This window comes from Sarcophilus harrisii, chromosome 1 (assembly GCF_902635505.1).
Source record: "Sarcophilus harrisii chromosome 1, mSarHar1.11, whole genome shotgun sequence".
NCBI lineage: Eukaryota > Metazoa > Chordata > Mammalia > Dasyuromorphia > Dasyuridae > Sarcophilus > Sarcophilus harrisii.
The window spans coordinates 647,841,105-647,854,049 of record NC_045426.1 but is presented as its reverse complement, the minus strand read 5'-3'; the positions used below and the strand labels follow the sequence as shown (position 1 = coordinate 647,854,049).

Sequence of the window (12,945 nt, the reverse complement as noted above, 5' to 3'; positions counted from 1 at the left end):
ATTCTTGGACTTCCCTCTAGGGGTAGCAATTCTTAAATGTTTTTTGTGGATCATAGACCTGCTTGGCAGTCAGTCGGATGAAGACTATGGCCCCTTGTCAAGATCATATATATCTATTTTTTTTTTTTTTGCTGAGACAATTGGGGTTAGGTGACTTGCCCAGGGTCACACAGCTAGGAACCGTTAAATGTCTGAGAACAGATTTTGAATTCAGGTCCTCCTGACTTCAGGGCTGGTGCTCTATCCACTACCAAAGATTCTATTTTTAAATTTCATAAAATAAAATACAGGTTTACAGGGGAAACTAGTTAAACTGAAATATAATTATCAAAATAAAAATGAAAATTCTACATAGGTTAGTCTACTTTTTCAGTGCCATACCAATCAAATTGTCAAGAAATTACTATGTAGAGTTAGAAAACTGGAAAGACAAAAGATCAAGAATTTCAAGGGAATAAATAAAAAAACTGCAAAAGAAGGTGGCCTAACTGTACCAGACCTAAAACTATAACTTGGCGGTCATCAAAACCATTTGGTATTGACTTAGAAATACAGTAGTAGATCAGGGGAATGAGTAAGTTAGGTTCATAATGATTATAGTACTCTATTATTTGATAAACCCAAAGATTCCAACTTCTGGAATAGGAACTCACTATTTGATAAAATTTGCTAAGAAAATCAGAAAATAGTATGGCAGAAACTAGGCATTGATCAACAGCTAACACTCTATACCAAGATAAGGTCAAAATGATTAAGACATAAAGGATGATACTATAAGCAAATGAGAACGATAGTCTACCTCTCACATCAATAGAGAAGAAAGGTATGGCCAAAGAATAATCAGAGAACATTATGAGATGCAAAATGGGTAATTTTGATTACATTAAATTAAAAAGTTTTTGTACAAACAAAACCAATGCAGTCAAGATTAGATGGGAGGCAAAAAGCTAGGGGAAAATTTTACATCCAATTTTTCTGATAAAGACCTCAATTCTAAAATATAGAGAGAACTGACTCAAATTTATAAAGATTGCCCAATTGATAGTCAAAGGATATGAGCAGGCAATTTTCAAATGATGAAAATAATTCCATTTTCAGTCATATGAAAAAAAATGCTCTAAATCATTATTGATTAGAGAAATGCAAATTAAGACAACTCTTGAGGTATCATTTCAGACCTCTTAGAAAAGATAAAGGTAAATGTTGAAGGTGGAAAAACTGAAACACTAATGCATTGCTGGTGAAATTGTGAATTTGTCTAACCATTCTGAAAATCAATTTGTAACTATGCCCAAAGGACTATCAAACTGTGCATACCCTTTGATCCAGCAGTGTCTCTACTGGGTTTATATCCCAAAGAGATCATACAAGAGAGAAAAGGACTCTTTCTTATGTGAAAAAATATTTGTGGCAGCCCTTCTTGTAATGGCAAGAAACTGGAAACTGAGTGAATCTCCATTAGTTGGGGAATGATTGAGTAAGTTATAATGTGTGAATATAATGGAATATTATTGTTGTATAAGAACAGGCTGATTTCAGAAAGGCCTGAAAAGACTTGAATGAACTGATTCACCTAAGTAAAGTGAATAGAACCAAGAGAACATTGTACATAGTAACAAGATAATTATGAGATGATCAAACTGTGACGGATTTGGCTCTTTTCAACAATGAGGTGATTCAAGGCAATTCCAAAAGACTTGTGATGGAAAGTGTCACCCACATCCAGATAAAGAACTATGGAGATCAAATATGAATCAAAATATAATATTTTCACTTTAAAAAAATTGTCTATTTACCTTTTCCCCCCTTTTCTTGTGTTTTCTTCTCTTTTGATTTGACTTTTTTTTGGAAACATGATAAATATGGAAATATGTTTAGAAGAATTAGAAGTATATATTAACTGGATTGCATGTTTAATTGGATTGCTTGCTGTCTTGGGGAGAAAATAGGGAGGAGGAGAGGGAGAATTTGAAACACAAGGTTTGGCAAAGGCAAGTTAACTATCTTTGCATGTATTTGGGGAAAAAAAAAAGGAAGCCTTGCAATATAAGGAAAAAATAATGGCCAAATTTCTGGTTTAAGTTATAAATTATGTTGTTGGAGGTAGGGTAGATATGGTATATGTGTTTTACTTTTTAAAATTTTGATTTATTTAAATCTCCATTTTGACTAGCTCGTCTAAAATGAAAACATCAAACACTAAAGTGCTGCCTCACACACTCATGCAGGAATGTGTGCACCTATTGAAAAAACAATAAACTAAAGCCTGTGCAGAAAACATACCCGGGGCCTGGCTTCCAGATGTTGACCCCAAGGCTTGACCTTCCCATGACTGGTGGACTGGGATCTCTTGAAGAAGGGGGAGGGAAGGGGTGGATTGGAGGGAGAGAGGAAGTCTTTAACCATTTCCTGGGCAAAGTCTCCAAAGGAAACCCCAGATTCATTCTAGATTTGCTGCTGGCATTTTCCATGATTTCTAAAGCACTATTAATCACTTTAAAACAAGCTTCTTCCTGATTCTGAACATCTCTTCCTTTTGTAGAATTGTACCAAAAGCACAATATGACTTCCTCTTCTTCCTAGTTCCCAATTTCTAGACCAGTGTGCATTGTATGTCTCTGGGTCAGTATCACATAACTGAGTGATTCCCACCCAAGGGTACATAAGACAACCATATATATCTTGAGGCCCAAAAAGGATATTTAAGACTCAGTAAACAAGTGGAAAGAGAAAACATCAATCACACAGCTTTAATGGAAACTTGAAAAAAATCTATCTCCATCCCAGTTCTTTTCTCCTCTAGAAGAAGATACAAGGCTAGAAGAGGCTCTAGAAACTCATGCTTCACTCTACTCCTTCCTCCTATAGCCTGAGCATCTGTTTCAACAGTGCAAATGTGCCACTTGGCAATGGTGCCCACTAAGATGCCTTTTTTATTTTCTAAAGTTTTAATTGATGGCTTTCATTTTTTTACACTACAGCTAATTTCCCAATCATCTGAACCATAAATCCTTACTTGTAAATAAAAATAGTTAAACAAAACTAAAAACAAAAGGATCACATATGACAAGATGTGCAATATTCTGTGGGAGTCCTATCTAATCTCTCATGGCTCATAGTATCCACTCAGGAAAGGATTCTATCTTACTGGGAATGAGGGCTGTCTCTGGGTCCTCTAGGTTGGGGTTCCTAATTCACTAATCCCTTTCTCTGCTCCCCACAATTTCCAGCCCCAATTCTCTTTTCTTTCTCTGGATATGCCACATTCTCAGTTATAATGGTATGTGATAGGAAATGTTTTCGTCATCAATTCCTACCATCACCACAAACAGATGCACTCATTTCCTCTGCTATAAAGTGATCTCTATGGAAAGCTCCACCGGGTAAAGGCCATGCTGAAATAATCATCTCTTACAAGCAACATGGAAGAGACTGCATCAGCGCTTTTATCCCTTTCCTGTCAGCTCCAAGGTTTCACTGCGGATGAATTGAGGAAGATGGATGAACAAAGCAGCAGGAAGGGCAAAAGGAAATGAGACAGAAGTTCTGGGCCTCTCTCACTCTTTCCTACTCAAGTCTGGAATTATTCTTGCTCCTCATAAGAGAGATACAGATTTGTCTCTAGCCTCTTTTGGTTTTAGTTTAGGAGGAAAAGAGAAATAACAGCTGGTGCTTTATTGACTCCTCTTATTTTAGTATTTCAAGTATTTTGAAGGCTGAATTTTACTGTTCTGGACAGAAGGAAATGGGCTCATGTGTTTCTGGCACTACTGGCCAAGAGCCCAAGAGTCCTACCCATCTCCCATAATGCCAGTGGACTGACACTGCCTCCTAACATTACTCTGTAGCCTGGGAAGGGTGGACAGAGGGGCAAGATGGCCTCAAATCAATGTGTAGGCCTCCTGAAATGCCTGTTGTTACAGAGGGCAAAGAAAGCTCACCTCTCCTTTCAATTTTGATCAGGGTCTGATGCTGTTCAAGCAGAGACTGCCTATGAATGAGCAAACTCAGTGAGATCCCAAGCACAAGAGGCCATCATTCTGCAGAGAGCGTAACAGCCCACACATACCACCTCTGTTCTCAGGGACATCTTCCACTTTAAAATTCATCAGTCTTTACATCAGATAGCCTTAACCTTTATTTATTTATTTTTGAGTCATAGGATTGTCTTTTGGCATTCTGGATCTCTTTTCAAAATGAGGTTTAAATGTATAAAATAAAATACATAGCCTTGCAAAGAAACCCAATTATATTGAAATAATTATCAATAGATATTTTTTTTGCTGAGGCAATTGGGATTAAGTGATTTGTCCAAGGTCACACAGCCAAAAAGTGTTAAGTGTCTGAAATCAGATTTGAACACAGCTTCTCCTGACTTCAAGGCGGGTGGTCTACCCACTATACCAACTAACTATCTCCAAATCTAACTATCTCCAAAAGATATTATATATATATATATTTCATGCTGTTCAGTTATATATATATTCAGATATATATGGTTAAAATTTCATGGACCTCAAGTTAAGAAGCCCTGCTTCAAAATCAGACCACTTAGGTATTATATGCATTGATTCACAAAAGAAGTAAAAACTCTGGGTTTGGGGCTGCTAGTTGGCGCAGTGGATAGAGCACTAGCACTGAAGGCAGGAGGACCTGAGTTCAAATTTGATCTCAGACATTTAACACTTCCTAGCTGGGTGACCCTGAGCAAGTCACTTAACCCCAATTGCCTCAGCAAACAAGCAAAAACAATTCTATGGATTTTCTGATATCTAGTGACTTGAAGATAATTAGCAATGACTGAGAATTCCACACTTTGGGAACAATGACTGGCCTCAAAAAGTAGTTGTCCAAGTGGTGAAGCTAGAACTGAAATACCAGTGGGCACAAGTCTAAGCTACCAACTATCGCTCCAATTAGCAAAGGGAGGAATTTTCTCTACACTTGAAAATAAGAATGAAAATAGCTTTTATATAGAGCTTCCCAATTTTACAAAATTCACATTGCTAGAAAGCAGCAGGAGTCCAAATTGTGTGAGAAGGATCTGGGGGCTCAAAATGAGCCAATCCTGTGCATCAGGGTATACATTTAAGGGACAATGATACTAAAGAATTGTGAGCTCAGTCCATAAGGCTGAAAGGGAGAACAAGGTGCCAGTAACACCAACTCTACTCATGGAATCATAATGGAACCCTCTTGCTCTCACAGCTTCATTCAGATGCCCTTGCCCATCCTCCAGTCAGGAGCCTGACTTTCCTCCTAGCCACTGAAATATAACAGCAAAGTCACAAACTTATGACTTGAACCACATCAAATTCTAACAAAAGATAGAAAGGCTTTCCTGCCCCTCTCTAACCCAGAAATGAGAAGCCCTCCTTCCCCTTTTTACAAAGGGTCAGCCTGGGATTACTGTGGGGTCCAAATGAGAGCAATATGACTTTGATGAAGAACTTAAATGTTTGGAGAGATGGACATCTGAAGTGTGCCAATTCCCAGGGGAAATGACTGAACAGCATGAAACACTGAATGTTGAAAATGTTGAAAACAACATTTCTATTCACTGAATGGCAAAATCCTCTGTTCCATCAAAAGCCTCTCAGATGTGCTGTCTGGTGACAGCTCAAAACATAGTGGGGATGTCCTTCCACATGGTTGCTTCCATTCTTCTCCTCCTCCTTGGGCTTGGTACAAAATAGACATAAACGTCCTACTGGGGAAGGCTGACATCCTGTTAACTGCACACATAATCGTTCACCCACACAATCACAGAAGGGATTAGTATCACTTCTCACCAATAGGCTTCCCCTACTTGTTCCTCTCACAACAGCAGAGGGCACCTCTTCCCAGCAAAAACCCGCTTGGCTGAAGAGGCGGAGGACCCGCCAGGAGAGGGCAGCTGAGGTCAGTTCCAGCAGGCTGCTCCCAGGATTCCCGTGGTTTTTGCCTGTGGAGCTCCAGAAAGGCACGCTGCTCACAGAGTGAAAGAACATCTCCTCGCTTAGAGCAAGAGGCCCAACAACTCAATGAGCCTCCTGTTCAATTGCACCCAATGAAATCCAAATGGATTTCCTAAGAGCAAATGGCAACGAGAACTCAAATCTGCTTCTGGGCTGGCTGCTGCTTGCCTCATTTCTTTAGCCTGAATGAACCTTTGATTTGAGGCCTCTCGGGCATCATCTGGTTCAAATGACATTCCCAATAAAGGGAATCTATCAATCCCTTTATTCAAAGATGAATAAAGAGAAAAAGAGATCTGTTGTCTGGGGAAACAATCTGGAAAGCTACTACAGGAATTTATCCCTGCCCCAAGCAGAGAAGCTAATGACTTTGTAGTTTCAGGAAATGATCATTTCATTCTTCAAAAGTGAAGAAAGAAACTAATTCTCCCCAACATGGAAGGCAATAGGTACTGAAATAAAAATGCTAGGAGCCTTTAAGAGAAGTGACCACTCTACACCCTGGAGTTTGTGGCCACAGGAGAACTTCTACCAGGGAAGTTCCTGGGAGGTCTGGAAAGTTCTCAAGACATAAATTCTAAGTCTAAGAGTATTCTAAGAGTAACAATTCTCATGAGGAAAAAATGGGGGAATTGGCCAAGGAGACCAAGGTATACACATACAGAGTACACCAACCAATTCAGATTTACTCTACCTCTACTCAGGGGCAGAGAAGTAGGATTGTAGGCAATGGGTAGTGGCAGTAATCCAAGATTAGGCAAATCAGTCAAAGGAAGGAGGAAGCAGTTGAAATGGTTTACTAACGGTCCAAGAGATGGAAGGAAGAAGAGAGTAGCTAGTGCAGAGTGATGACCCAGTAAAGAATGAATGGGTGGAAGAAGGGACTGAAAGTCATGGTGAGAACAAAGGACAGGGTTATAGATTGGAAAGTAGAGGGAAAGATCCAGTGATGAAAGATTATGATCAGTTAAAAGCATTTCAAAGTTCATGAACACAGAAGGGGTTGTGTGTGGGTGGGTGATGGCAAAAATCAAGGATCATCTCTTTCCCCCCAGCAATATTAGAGGAAAAGGAGGATGCCAGAAGAGACTGGACAAATCTTACTCTGCTTTGCATTCTTAGCCAAGGACAATGATCTTTGAATTGGAAAGGAGAAAAAAATGGCAAATAAGAAGTTGAAACCCAAGACTAAAAGGGACCAAGTCAGAGAACATCTCGTTGCCATTGATGAGTTCAAGTTTCCAGCCCCCAGGATACTATACATCCAAGTTAAGGAAAGAATTCGTAGAAGTGAAATTTGAAAGCTCTTGAAGAATGAGAGATATTGTAAGAATGAAGAGGGAATGTTTTGATTTCAAAAAAGGGAAATAGTCTTCTTCAGACTATATAGGCCACTGAGTCTGACTTCAATTCCTAGCAAAATTTTAGAATTTATTATTCAAAGAATGCTTAGTGAGTACTAGAAAAAGAAAGTCAGCAAGACTACATTAAGAATGAGTCATGACACATTAATCTCATTTCCTTTTCTGACAGGATTACTGGATTGCTAAAAGCTTGGTCAAGCCTGATTTATTAAAGTATTATTATTACTGTTTATATTTAAATTAAATAAAATTAAATTTAATACAATAAAACATTTTTATTATTAAAGTCTCCTGTGGTATTCTTGTAGAACTAATGGAGAGGGATATGTCCTACACCAGGGGTCCTCAAACTACAGCATGCGGGCCAGATGCAGATGCGGCAGCTGAGGACGTTTATCCCCCTCACCCAGGGCTATGAAGTTTCTTTATTTAAAGGTCCACAAAACAAAGTTTTTGTTTTTACTATAGTCTGGCCCTCCAGCAGTCTGAGGGACAGTGACTGGCCCCCTATTTAAAAAGTTTGAGGACCCCTGGCCTAAAAAGTAGTATAGTTACATGGATTTGGAGATGGTTAAAAGGGTCTACCCCAGGAAGTAGTTCCAATGTCAACTTGGAATGTCTTTAGTGGAGTGCTCCATACATCTCTGCTTTGGCCTTAGCCAACAATTTTGGAGAGAGGCACAGGTGGCATATTTATCAAATCCTGAAGATGACACAAAGTGAGGCTAGATAGCTAACATACTGGAGGAACATTGTGATAGTAAATGGATAAGTTAAATAGTTGAGTTGAATCTAATAAATCGAGTATACTTGGGTTAAAAAAAAATCTAACTTCCTGGGGACAAGATGAAGGAGACATGGCTAGAGAAAAGCTTGTCCAAAAAAGACTGATGGGCTTTGGTGAACTGCAAGGTTAATGTGAGATGCAGCTCATTCTTCTCATTCTGAGAGATGAGGGACTATGGATCCCAAAGATAGCATACTTTGGCAAGATGTTGGTAGCTGGATGGTTTTGACTGACTGTTATAGGAAAGGATTTAATATGAGTAGTAGTAGGAGGAGAGAGATGTGGAAAAAACAAAAAGTAGCAATGAAACTGAACAACAAACCCTGACGAAGTGCGATATGGCAATCAAAAATGTCAATGCCATTTGAGGCCATGCTAAAAGACTTGAGAGTCTGAGTCTCCCTGTGCCCTGCCCTAGTCAGGCCACATCTCATGTGTCACATGTTGAGTTCTAGGTGTCACATTTTATGAAAGCCTGATATGTTGGAAAGGGTCTAGAGGAAAGTCACTAGGGTGGTGAAAGGTGCTGAGATCATGCCATATGAGTATCAGTTGAAAGGATGGGTATATTTAGCTTAGAGAAAACTTTGGAAGGTTATGATGACTGCTGTCTTCAGCCATTTGAAAAGCTGTCATGTGGGAGAAAGTTTTAGATTTATTTTATTAGGTCTCATAGAACAATGGGAGGAAGTTTCAAAGAGGCAAAATAAAGCTTGATGTCAGGAAAAACTTTCTAACAATCAGAGCTGTGCAAAGGTGGATGGGGCCACCCAGGGAGACAGTTAATTTCCTCCCAACAGAGATCTTTAAGAAAAGATTCTTATAGTAGATTATAGAATGAATTCTTCAGATCAAGATGACCTCCAATGTTTCTTCTAATTCTGAAATTTTGAGTTCACTGGTTTTGGAAGTGTTGCCCATTATATTTTGGGATAGTTTTAATTGTTAATTTTTTTTCTTTATATGGACCCCAAAATCTGTCTCACTCCCACTTCAACCCTGGCTGCTCCTGATTCTGCCCTGTTCTACAGTTTAGGCCTTCAGATCTTTCAAAGCAGCAACTATGTCATCTCATCTCTCAACTGTTCTTTTTCCCACACCAAACATCCCTAATTTCTTCAGTGATTTTAACATAGTATAAACTTAAAGCCATGGTTGTGTTCTCTGAAATCCTTAGCTTGCCAACTCTTTCCTCCAGTGTGGGACCCAGAAATGAACACAATGCTCCCAGTGTGCTATGAACAGAAAAGAAGTCAGAGTCTGTCTATCCATTGATAACCTTCCTCTGAAAATTGGCTGCAGACACATTTCAAATCCCTCACCTTAAGAAGCAGGTAATGACAAGAAATAAAAAGCACAATTCTTTTTCCTCCTGCTACACCTACTCAGCTCTTATCCTGCTATTCTTCTGAGAAAGAGAAACCTCCCCCCCCAAAAAAAATAATAAAAAACAAACAAAAAATTCCCAAAGCCCCCAAAAAACTAAACTGTCAAGGAGGAACACTCAACTTGAATGACGGAGACTTTCTTGGTGTAGAGAATTTCCTAAATTCTAGAATTCACCACTAACAGACACCAAATTAATATAGCTGATCTCCTATGTATGATCTTGGAAACTAAGAATAAGGCTATCACCTACCATATACATAAGATCAAATTAAGTGTAAAGCCACAAAATAAACTCCAAAATATCTCCTTCTGAAACAGAATTTATTTTATATTCCCAAAGAACCCCTAAATGGCTCTCTGCACGGTTCTGCAGTGCCATCTGAGAAAAGGAGATTAGACCACTGCTCACAGGAAACAAATCCAGCCAACAGACCCCATTGTACCCAGCCCTTTTACTTACCACTAGGCTTTAAGTACTTCTTGGCATGGAGGTAGCTCTCCAACATACGTTCATTGAAAAGCATGTAGCCCATTGGCTCTGAAATAATTATGTCCACCTGCTCAGGAAGTGAGATTTCTTCCACCTTTCCAGGAATGACCACAATTCGGTCTGTGAGGTTGTTACTCTTTACTAAAACCTATTGGTGGGAGGGGAAAAAGTTGGGGATAAAAATCAGGGAAAAACCAGTCTTATGGAGAAATATCTCCTTGGACCAATGAGCTTCATTAAAGTCTCACTGCTGATTTCATCTCTAGGAGAACCCCATGGAGTCAGAGCCCAGCAGCTTGCCCAAAATCATCTTTCTTGGACAACCAAGGCCAAAGTGAGAGGAAACAGAGCTCAAATCTTTTAAAGGCTAGTACAAGCTATGAAAAATGGTGATAACCTTGAACTTCCTAATATCACCTGGGAGTGCTCCCCAGAAAGCTCCATTCACCCTCCGGACACAGCCTTAACTCTGAAGGCCATATAGGCTGCCACAGAGCTGGGGACTACGGGGTGGATGAGAGAAGGCGTGCTCACTGATTTCAGCATGTTGAAAACATGGTGCTTGGTTTAATTACTTATTTGACTTTGTGAACTTTTCCCGTCAAAAAAATTTTTTATGCTGTATATTTTTTTACATTAAAAAAAATTACACTGACTTTAAACTAATTTTGTTTGACAAAATGTTGAGGACAATGGACACTACTTTCTGTGATCAAACTATGAAGGTCAAGGATGCATGCAAGTAGAATTACTGATAAAATTGCCTATTCAAAACTCAAAGCTGCTTCTAACACAATGACAAGAAAACATTCTAAGGCAATGCAATCAGAACATTTGCAGTTGAAAGGCACCTTAGAGCTTATGTAGTCTAAAATCTTTAGATTACAGAAGAAACTGAAAACCAGATATATGTTAAGTGACTTGCAAGAACCCAGGTGGATCTAATACATTGCAAAGCCAGACGGAATTATCTCTGTTTTTCTGTCTCCAAATCCTTAACTCTGGTTACTACATTATAGCTTCCTCTTTTCCCTCAGAAATGAATAGCATACCTCACTAGTAACCTCAGAACATAGTTAAGAAGCAGAGAAATTTACCTATTGATTTTAATGGTAGATAAACTGAGGCAGGAAGTACTGAATTTCCTAAGTTCACAGAGGAAGCCAGGATTTGGATTTCTCCTTAATATCACCTGGGAATGAGCCAGCTCTTTGTGCTTTGCTCCATTCACTCTCTGGATTACAGCCTTAACTGAAGGCTGTACATGCTGCCACAGGGCTGGGGACAGGGGGAAGGAAGGAAAAGCATGCTTGGCCATGGGGCCCACTGACCTCAGCATGCTGAGCCATGGTGCTTGCTTCCACTGCATAGACTTTCCTTGCGCCTGCCTGAGCAGCAAAAAAAGACAGGATCCCCGAGCCACAGCCCACATCTAGGACAATCTGAGAAATAAGAAAGAGTCACCGTTAGTCATGGAGAGCAATGGAAAGAACAACCAGAAGAAATCTCCTCATCCCATTCACAAACTTGAGACCCTTCTACTGCCTTAATCTCATTAGTTATTTGGCAAAGATTAAAGGCTTTAAGAGAAGACAAAGAGGGGTCAAGTGTGAGACGTTATATTAGCAAACCAATAATGTACTTCAGACCCTTAAGACCAAGCCAATAAGATGGTATGAGGTGAGGATCTCAAAACATCTGAAATGTATAAGTTTCTCAAAAAATTAAGTCTGACCTTGGACTGGATCAACAAAGTCTTTCCCTGTTTCTAGGTAGACAGATTGAGAAGATTAATAGTACATAGCTGACGGCGATGTAGCGATACCATAGGATTGCCCAGAAAGTCTGTAGTCATCAGGGCAAAACCTCTTCCCCTAACATTGCTTTCTTTTTACCCTCAAATGTCCTGATACTTGACCAACAACTCTGTGGGGATAAAATGTTTCTTCTCCCTAAAAGTGACTGCATTATAGTTGTGAGAAAACTATTCAGGTGAGGAGAGAAAGGATGCCCGTTTGTAATTTGCACCACCATATAGTTTTGGCCATGGGAATAACTGAGGGTATTATTTTATAGTAAGCAATGGGCTTCCTTCTTCTACATATTAAAGTGTTCAGGTTGGGAAAGGGGATCCCAAAAGTTTGGTGTCACAGACCAGTGTTATCAGGTGTCTCAAAAGAATTTGCAGGCTTGAACTCTTTCCTAGTCAATGGGCAAAGTTTTATTGTAATTGTAATACCATTACAAGCAAATTAAATTACAAAAGAAACTAGCAGTCTAAAGAGAGAGGAGACCCCTTTATCCAGTTTTCTATCATTGACATTGCTAATTCTATGGCCCAAAGGAGGGGTGTCCAGAATTTGGTTATGACAGCAGTGAATTGAGGAATGGTCTACTCAGAATCAGATTGTTGTTCTTAGATTGGGAGTATTGAAAGTCTCTGAAGCAGATGCCAAAACCAGAAGATTTAGGATTTACTGATTTATTGTTAGAACAGTACTTCCCCCTAAAATCAGGGGATCACAAAATCATATTACACCAAAACCATTCATTGGTTTTCTCCAGTTATAGGCCTGATGCTACAGGATGTGTGCACCATTGAGCTGCCATATTATATATAGGCTATGAGAGAATCCTGGATCTACTTTCTATACTGTTTTCATTTTCTTTCTTTTTTTCTATAAATGGTATTTTATTTTTTCTAATTATATGCAAAGACACTTAAATATTCATTAAATTTTTTTTTTGAATTCCAAATTTTCTCCCTCCTTTCTTCCCCCTTCTCTAAAACAGTAAGCAATTTGATACAGGTTTATATATGTGCTTTCATGCAAAACATTTCTATTAGTTAGGTTGTAAGGAAAGAAACTGACCAAAAGGAAAAAAAAAACCTGAAAAAAAATTTAAAAGTGAAAAAATAGTATGCTTTGCTACATTACATCAGTTCTTTCTCTGGTT

General features: G+C 39.0%; 1 protein-coding gene across 2 annotated transcripts in view; it reads right to left on the bottom strand.

Annotated features, from left to right (window-relative positions):
• CARM1 (coactivator associated arginine methyltransferase 1) overlaps positions 1 to 12,945 on the bottom strand; it is a 51,255-nt gene that overhangs the window by 9,387 nt on the left and 28,923 nt on the right. For both annotated transcript variants that reach the window (XM_031947547.1, XM_031947548.1), the window contains exons 5-6: positions 11,319 to 11,429; positions 9,958 to 10,135 (exon numbers count right to left, since the gene is read on the bottom strand). In XM_031947547.1, coding sequence (XP_031803407.1) covers positions 9,958 to 10,135; positions 11,319 to 11,429 — 289 coding nt within the window. The remainder of the gene's footprint in view (positions 1 to 9,957; positions 10,136 to 11,318; positions 11,430 to 12,945) is intronic.